This window comes from Acanthisitta chloris, unplaced genomic scaffold (genome assembly GCF_000695815.1).
Source record: "Acanthisitta chloris isolate BGI_N310 unplaced genomic scaffold, ASM69581v1 scaffold23725, whole genome shotgun sequence".
NCBI lineage: Eukaryota > Metazoa > Chordata > Aves > Passeriformes > Acanthisittidae > Acanthisitta > Acanthisitta chloris.
Window position 1 is genome coordinate 4959 of NW_008675642.1, and position 9598 is coordinate 14556.

The window sequence follows — 9598 nt, forward strand, 5'->3', positions numbered from 1 at the left end:
AGATACCAAGAGAACCTTGAGATGGATCAACAGTATCTTTACCTCAAGTGCTGAAAACAACTTAATTCATGTTTTTCCCATAAATGGGGATCCAGGTTTTTGGTTTAATATTACCAAACATTCTCCTAACAAGAAAAAATATTCTTACATGAAAACTCTGGAATCAGAAACAAAGAGAAGAATATGTTTGGTCTCTTTATTTTCTGAATATCCAAAACAAGGAGGAGACAACACCACTGTAAATCAGATGTTACTGAAGTTTCATATATATACACAAAAACTGCAAGAGCATTCTGACAGGAAGGTTTGCCAAAGACACTGTCTAAATAAATATAACAAGAACTTAGAGGAAAAAAACCAAAACATATCAGGAGTAGAATCTGGTTTATTTGCCTTTTTTTGCACTGCTTTCCTGACTACAGTCTACTCATTATTCAACTAATACTTTTGATAGTATCCTTATACACTGTCTTTCCAGAATGCAAAACATCAGAATCACAAGTCTCAATCAGCGCTTCTGGTAGCAGATTTACTCTGTATTGTGTCAAATACAATTTTACTTTTCTTATCATCATAATGCTGAAAAAATCCCAACAGTATTGTCCACCTTCTGTAGGTTTTCTTTCCGGTGTTGTATGAATTCAGATCCACAGCCACTTTACCAGACCTCCTTATTTGAAACTTTATAACTAGTCCTGCGCTTTAGACAGCTTTTTCTTTCTTTTCATTGCCTCATTTCTGCCTGCAAAATCAGACTTTTTATTGTAATTATAATCGGGTTTGCAAAGGGAAGTACAGTAACCAGCATCTTGGTCCTTAGGCTGCAAATCTGTTTCTTCTGAAACAGATTTCAGTCTGTCAGCTGGAAGGAGGGAGCACTCACTTCTAGAGCGGACTGCATGGCCAGCAGCAACTAAGGCATCGGCTACACTGGTGTCCTCGTACAGAATATCCACCTCTAATTTCATTTCAGAGCCATAGTGGATAACATGAAATATCAGACCCTGTGTACTAAGAAGCTTCTGAAACAGTTGTTTAGCTTCATCACTCCAGTGTTCCCCCTTGGCAGGAACTATAGCATGCAAAGAGCAAGCGTGTGCCAAACACGGCAAGTAAGACATGCTTTCTGGAATGACTTTAAGTTTATGGATCTCAGAATAAGGGATGCTCTTCAGAAAGCCATAATCAATAAATATAAGAACAACAGTCTGACTTGTTACTTCACTAATTTTTGCCCTGTTCCACTGTTCAAACTTGATCAAGCAGGTAACACCAGGGGTCACATGTTCTTTTGACAGAACTGGCAAGGAGTCAGGAAGGTCAGAGAGCAGCAAGGACAAGTTTTGCATGCAGTCAAAGAAGACTTCAAACTGAATGCTGAAGTTTGAAGGATCAGTGACTGCAGTTGCAAACCCAGGATGCACTCTGCTCCTTTGCAGCTGCATCCACATGACTGAATCTATCTTAAATGACATATTAAACTCCTTACAGTTTGTATTACTGGATTTCTCTGGTCCAACAACAGTCTGACAATGACTTAAGGGCTGGTTCAAATACTCCTGAAGCATAAATTTCTCTATTAAAATATCTATCTCCCAGACACCAAAGGATTTCAAAAATCTCAAAAACAAGACCTTTATTTCACCATCCAGGAATGCATTTACTACATGGACAAACTGAACTTCCTTCAGGTTTTCAAACCAAATCCATCTACAACACACAGCTTGTTTAGGAATACTTCTCATCTCATCACTGAGCACCTTTGCATTATTTAAGGACACCATCTCATACATGCCATAATCCATGAAAAAAACTAGCATTAACTTCTCCCTGACAAATTTCTTTATTACTTTTGATCGATACCACTTAAAGTTCCTTCCGGACTGTGTCATGCATTCCAGTCCTTTTTTAATGTCATCCACTCTAAGCAAATCACTTCTTTGTGCTGCTTTGTCAAGCATTACATTTAACTCATGTAATATCTGTGAATTTTTAAGTAATTGTACATAAAATTCTTCATAGTCTGAAATATAAACTACTTCTGCTGCTTCTACTTGGCCAGAATTTACAACTTGACAAGAGATACTTAAGGGTTTTTTGGAAGCAGCCTTAGTTTTCTTTCGATCACCTAAATCTATCCTAGACTTTCTGTCTTCAGGACTACCATTTTGTCTTGGCCTATTTTTCCGACGACATGGTGTGTTTTGCCACCTTCTCCTTTCTATTTCCTGCAGAAAGTCATTAGACATAGACTTTCCATCACAAATTACATCTATTTCCCATTGTTCTCCATGCTGCTGTAAGAACTTGCAAGCAACTTGCTTATTACTTACTTTCCTTGCAAAGTAAGAAGCACTTTTCCTACTCCAGCTTTCATCAGAAACACTTTGCACATTACTAAGGAAACAATGAACACTGAACCTCGGCAGACTTAAGAACTTTTCTGGAATCCTGTAGATTTTTGATGAACTTACAACTGCAGAATTGCCATAGTCAATGAACTCTACCTCAAAGGAGTTTTCCAATTTCAGAGTTTTAATAACTGCTCTATAGTAGAAACAATCAGCACCGTGCTCTGCAGCAATGAGATCCCCTACCACGAGGTCATCTAAGCAATTTTCAAGACCTTGGTTCTTCACACTTTCATTTAAATCATCTCCTAGTTGTATTATTAAGTTTTCATCCTTTGCAAGGTAAACATAGAAACTTGATGGACTATTCATATGAGAAATATAAGCCGCTACTTCAGTATTCACCGGGATATCACGTTGAGGAAGACTCATTAATATAGGTATATCTTTATTACTCCTTTCCTGCTGACCTGCACAATTTAGTCTTGCATTATGAGATTCAGAGAGAGCATTTACAGCTATCCCCTCTGAATTTAAAGCAGGATGAGGGAGTGAGTGAGCAGCAATTTCTCCAACCAGAGGCTCCTCTCTGTTTTCCAAAACAGCACCGACAGTATTTCTAACATCTGGCTCTTTGCTGTCCTGTAAAGTTTGTTGTTTTAAACATCCACTACACAACTTTGGTGTGCTACATGCAGTTTGCTCTTCACCTCCAAAATTTTCTCCAGTATCTGTCTGGTAATACTCATCATGTACTTCACATTTCACTTCACTTTTCAGCTGAAGTATTTGTTCATCATCTCCCATGTGACATACCACTCCTTCATGACTTGTAAATTGTTGCATACAGTTTTTCTGTGCCAAGTCTTTTAATACTTTAATTTTCTGACTTACTTTGACCTGTCCATCATATAACTCCAAGACAATCTTTCCATCTGATTCTCTGGATACAATTACAGCCTTTATCAGTTTACCAAGGAATTTTTCCTCAAACCATCTAGTAACACTAGCTGGAATTTCTGTCCCACTAAGATCTGAGAGACAGCATTTAATAGCTTGCATGGGTGTGAATATTAGGTCAGTGGCAGAGTCTGGAATAGGCATCAACTGGTCTCTTTCTACTATACTCTTATTTCCAAAATCGACATAGTCAGCCCACAGACAGGATGTTGATTCCACAGGAAAAACCAAAGCTCTGTAAAAGAGACCATCTTCAAAACATCTGGCTATACATAATCGTGTCTTGCTGGTATCATACGTTGCATTATTTGACATTTCACTTATGACACTAACCTTCTTCATCAATGCCTCTACAGTTTCAGTGTTTCGATTAAGCTGACAATAGAATTCTGAAGGACTATTTATGTGAGTTATATAAACCTCCTCCTCACTTCCAATTTTTATATCAAAAGTTGAGTAGCAAAAACTGTACAGAGAACCCAATGACGCAAGGTTTCTCAGTCCAGTATGTTCAGACTGGGTGGGACCAAATTGTCTGAGGAATTCCTCTGCACTACAAAGTGCAGTCTGTAAATCAACTACATTGCATAAATTGTTGGGGCTCACAAGAATAACAGCATAAATGATGCAAGTCAGTGGTCCTTCAGAAGAAGAAATGAAGTCTTCAAACTGTGTACGCACTTCCTCAGACCAACTAGGTGAGTCAGACTGTAAGGGTACGTTTTTAAGTCCACATCGAAATGCTTGACTTTCCAGACTTAGGAAATCTGGAAGAATAGCCTGAAGATCTTGAAGTAAAACTCTTTCCTGATAACCATAATCTACAAAAACCACATCAACTTCATCTGTGGATACCTGCTGCACAACAGTTCCTCTGTACCACTTTCCATCTTTGGGATATTTAACAATACAGGCAATCTGTCCAGTTTTGTAAGGATTGGTATGATCTTTATAGTAAGTCTGAATTTGTTCCATCAAGTTATTTAGCTCTGGAAGTTTGCTTTGCAGCTGACATGAAAAATCTGCTGGGGAAACAATGCAAGAACACACCACTTCAAAAGCAGCCCCTGGTTTAAACACAAACTCTTCATAAAATAACTTTTCCTCATGTACCGATTTATGCACTTTAGAGATAGCACCTTTTCCAAAACAGGACAGCACAACAGATTCTCTATGCACTGGAGGCACACTTAATGATTTTTTCTTCTGAAGTATGCCTCCATTTCCAGACACCTTATTTTTACAAATATTACCGGTGCCCTGTGCATTGATTTTTCCTCTTTTACATCTCCGGTAATTCTGGCCACACCGTGGGTTTGCTGACTTTGTAACAGAAAGTGGTGTCTTTTCCCAGTATTCAGCATATCCAGCTTCAACCATACACATGGCAACGTTTCTTTGCTGCAGGCCAGTATCACACTGCACATGAACAATGTACTTGCTGTTTTGCTTTCCAATGACATGAAGCAGCAGAGGTTTGTCCCACAACACACTTTTAAAGAAATCAATTTCCTTTTTAACCCACACATCCTCAACAGGAAATGTGTGAGCAAGGGAACAACATAGAGCTAAAGCTGGTAGACCAGAAAACTCAGGAAGCAATGTTTTCACATCGTAACAGGGTACTGTATCTGTATTTCCAAAATCAAAAAAACAAACAGTAACGTTTACACAAAGCACTTTAGCAACGACACCCCGATAATAATGCCCATCTTTGCTATACCGGGCACAGCACAGCACTCCAGGCTCTGGGTCTTCAAGGACCATTTCAGCAGGCCCACATTGATTGTATGTGTGGGCAATATTTTTCATCAAGGCTTGAAACTCATTCTGGTATCTACATGTTTGAATCCAAAAATCAGATGGACTTATGACATGTACCACAAAAGCTCCATAGAAGGAATTCATTTGCATCTCCTCCCTTTTGCAGCGGCTGAAGAAAGAAATATCTCGTTCAGGTAAGCAGCTTTCTATGTGTTTATCTCCAGTATAATCCTTAAACGAATTTGATCTCTCAGGACATGGTTTGCAGTTTACAGCAATACTTGTGCTTTTTGTTTCCAAAAGCGAGACACATGATGCAGCTGCCTCATTTGGGTTTACTGGATGCTTAGCATTAATTCCAAGATTTTGGTTTTGCAGGGTGATATAATACAAGCATTTAATGTTATTGTATAAATCAACCCGGACACACACACAAGTTTGTCCTATCAAGGCCTGTATAAGTTCTTTCAGCTGAAATTCTATTACTGTTTGATCCTGACTACCAGAACAAGACAGCGCACATGGAAATGAAATCATTGGTAAAGTCATGAACTCAGGTATAAGTTTCTGAACACAACTGGATGGCACAACTTCACTAATGCCAAAATCCATGAACCAGATCTCCACATGGTCAAAAAGAACCTGTTTTACCACTCCTCTATGCCATTGTCCATTTTGTCTCCTGGCAGCACAGAGTAGCCCTAAACTATCACAAGATGTACTATTTTCTCTAATGAGAGCTTCATAGTACAAATTCATATCTCCTGTCAAATCTTTCAGCTCTTTCTGCCATTTCTGTAGCTGACAATAAAATTTATTTGGGCTTACTGCAGCAGTTATTTTAACGTTTTCTTTACTGCCAACAGGTAGACATGGAAAGAGTTCATCTGGAACATGCCAAAAATCTTTTGGTTTCTCAGGATTATTGAAAGCAAGCAACTCCCCAATTGGATACTTCTGTTGGAACAATTGTGGCAGTCTCTTACATAGCATTCCTTCAGGAAATGCTCTTAATGCTTCTACAATAAGACAAAATGAATCTCCATCAATAAATTTACCTAATTGCAGCTCAAGAACATCAGTTATAATCTTTGGCACTTCTAGAATAAACAGTTTGTGTAGCATAACAGCCTTCACATGGCCTGTAACCTGTAAACCTACCAGAGATGAAAAATAGTTGATGGCTTTTGGACCCCATTTTTCTCCAAGAGGAAGTATGCTTGCAAAAACACCCAAAACCACCTTAGGAGGCAGTTGAAACATTTCATCACAAGCAGCAGCAAGATGTGTTTCCTCAACCACCAACACTTGTCCAGTGTCTATAAGGCAAGTCTCACAGGTATTCCCTCTCTTTCCCAGAACTATTCCTCTATGCCATCTTCCTTCTGTGTCTTCCACCAAGTAAGATCCACCAAGGCAAATATTATCTCTTTTTTTGAACACATGCTGTATTCGATTTTCTAGTATGTGATAGTCAAACTCACATCCTGTGTTGCGCTGAGCCTGGAACGCTATAACCAAGCACTCAGGATGGCATTCTATATGAGTTATCATCAATTTCATATCTACTAAGTCCGGTGAAGGAGTCAGAGATTCCATTCTGTCTGCAAAGAAAAAGAGTACGATCAGCCTGATAATTTTCCATATTTTTTCCTTGCAACTAGTTCCTTACACGACATTTGTTTTAAAAATGTTTTAACAGCGTATTATTAAAACTCAGGTCAAAATGCGTACTAAACATTTAAGAATATCATGCATTATGGAACTGAGATATACTTGACACAATTCTCTTTGTAAAGACCTGTTCAGATAACATGAAAAAAGCACCTCTGGATTCACTCTTGTGACTACAGACTAATTTTATCACTTTGAGAATAATTTCTAATCAAAAACCTGCTCCCAGAATAACACAGAGAATTTAAGATTATATCAGAAAACTGAGCCAGGGAAAAAATCCAATTAAGTGTTTCATTGTACTGGACTTGCAGGTACAAGGAGAGTTTACATGCAAAAGTACTTCCAGTCTGTTCTCAATGACCAAAGACTCGTCCCCTACTCACCCTGCTTTTTCTGTCTAAATCAGTTCTTCAAACCACTGACATCTTTTATAGCTCTGTGCTTTACTGTTTACTTACTCTGGTTGTCTATACAGTATCAGTTATAGCAATAACATATTTTAAGTTCTTATAACTGCAAGCGCATCACCTATGTACAACATTTCTGCACTGCCCATCAACACTGTGCCAGCTGTGTTTTGTAATGGCTCAACACTCCAATTCTGACAGCTTAAATATCTTCAAACACTTCAGATGCTTTTGTGATCTCCATCCATAATTTGGTCTTCAAGCTTATCTTCCAGTTCAATTAACATGTCAATGATTCAAGGGATCTGTGATTTCACATTGTTTAAAAGGCTGTGCACACCCATAATTTAATCAACCAACATTATTAAATAAACTGCTGTTCTAATAAAGCAATACGGGCTAAACAACATCAAGTGCAAAGACAGTGGATAAACACACAAGGATAGACTGGACAAAGCTAAGCTTAATTTATGCATTTTTATGCAAAGCTGAGGATGAAACTTTTAGTTTCAACTACAAATTCTCAGTGCAAGATCCTCCTCAGCCTGCAAATAATCTTCAGCGGAACTGCCATTAGAGTTTTCATCAGAAGCCTGTATGAAGTAGCCAGTGATTACAGAAGCTCTCTTCAGATCAAATACTGATCCTTATCATTCTAGTTCCAAAAAAACCACAAAAAACCTTAATAAATAAATTAACACTCCTGCTGTAAAGCTTGCCAGAACACCCTGCTCAGGGGTAAGGATACATAACTTCTAAAAACAAACAACAAAAAACCCAAACACATAAAAACCACAAACAATGACCAAAAAAAAAAACCCCAACAAACAAACAAACAAAACCTTTAACCAAACCAAAACCATCAGCCTCCCCAAAAAACTCCCAGTAAAAGCAGTTCCAAATCCAGACCTGCCAAACACCTGCTCTACCAAAGCCACTTTTGTTTTCCACTTTTCCCTGTAACAGAAAGCTAAATTCTCAGGATTTTTTCAATTAAAGAAAACAGCCTTCACAAAAGGGTTATGTCGCTCTGGAAGAAACACTTGATCACTACAGAGAATCAAACTTTTGAAGGGGCATCACAACTGCTCTGGGCCCTTAATTCATTGAAACAAAGCTCGGCTTACATAAACACTTAACAAATGAAAACAATTTGTGCATCAACATTTGCTTGTTTGTTACCATCTCCCAAATAACAGCATCACACTGATACAGTCACACTTCTAGTTTACAAAATGACCTTTTGTTATTTACTCACCTTCATGCCACTTCAGGCTTATTCATTCAGAACACACCTTTAGAAACCTCAGCCCACTGATTAACATGCTGCATGCCTCTACAACAAAAGATGGTAGAAAAATCATTAGAAAAATATATGTAAATTAAATTCTTCTACCAGTTCTCTACTGACAGCAGCTCTGAAGAGAAAGTCTTCAGGGTGCTGATTGACAAGAAGCTCAACATGAGCTGGCAATGTGTGCTGGCAGCCCAGAAAGCCTAATGTCCTGGGCTGCATCAAAAGCAGCACAGGCAGCAGGTCAAGGGAGGTGATTCTGCCCCTCTGCCCTGGCCTTGTGAGACTCCATCTGGAATGCTGCATCCAGCTTTGGAGTCACTAGCATAAGGACATGGACCTGTTCGAATATGTGCAGAGGAATCCACAAAAATTATGAGAGGGCTGGATTACCTTTCCTAGGGAGACAGGTTGAGAGAGCTGAAACCCTTCAGCCAGAAGGCTCCAGGGTGAGAGAAGAAGTTACAAGAGAGCTGGAGGGGGACAGTTCGCAAGGCCATGGAGTGACAGGACAAGTAGGAATGGCTTTGATTAGAGATTTAGATTAGATATGAGGAATGAATTCTTTACTGTGAGGGTGGTGAATCACTAGAGCAGGTTGCCCAGAGAAGCTGCGGCTGTCCCATCCCTAAAAGTGTTCAAGACCAGGTTGGATGGGGCTTGGAGCAACCTGCTCTAGTGGAAAGTATCCCTGCACACAACTGGGGGTTGGAATGAGATTATCTTGAAGGTCCCTTCCAACTCAAACCATTCTGTGACTCTCTAAAGCCTCTCCTGCCCAAGAATCACACCCTGGAAGAGCTCCTCATACCTAGCTTAACTACAATCTTAATACTACACAAACAAAAATTACAAAACTTAATTTACCTGCCTAAGACCACTTCTTCACTGCAGCTCAAACACCACACCAGCCAGGGGAACACTACAGAGGTATCTCCCACCTGCTTTCTAAGCAGGAGCAGCAACACATTTATTTCTGTTTACAGCCTTCAGCCATCAAAACACTGTTCTTATCACACGCCACTGCCATACAGACAACTCATGGTATAACAAAATACAGGACACAAGTGGCAGGTTACTTTGCCTGCGCCCCCAACCAGTTGCACTGGCCGCGGCTGGTGGCAGCGCTCACCCGAGAGGAGCCA

The 9598-nt window shown here is 39.4% G+C and overlaps 1 protein-coding gene across 1 annotated transcript; it reads right to left on the bottom strand.

Annotated features, from left to right (window-relative positions):
- Nucleotides 1-689: 689 nt before the first annotated feature.
- On the bottom strand, nucleotides 690-6674 carry LOC103803301 (tudor domain-containing protein 15-like). The gene has a single exon (XM_009075848.1). The coding sequence runs from the start codon at nucleotides 6672-6674 to the stop codon at nucleotides 690-692; it is 5985 nt and encodes a 1994-aa protein (XP_009074096.1).
- Nucleotides 6675-9598: the final 2924 nt, after the last annotated feature.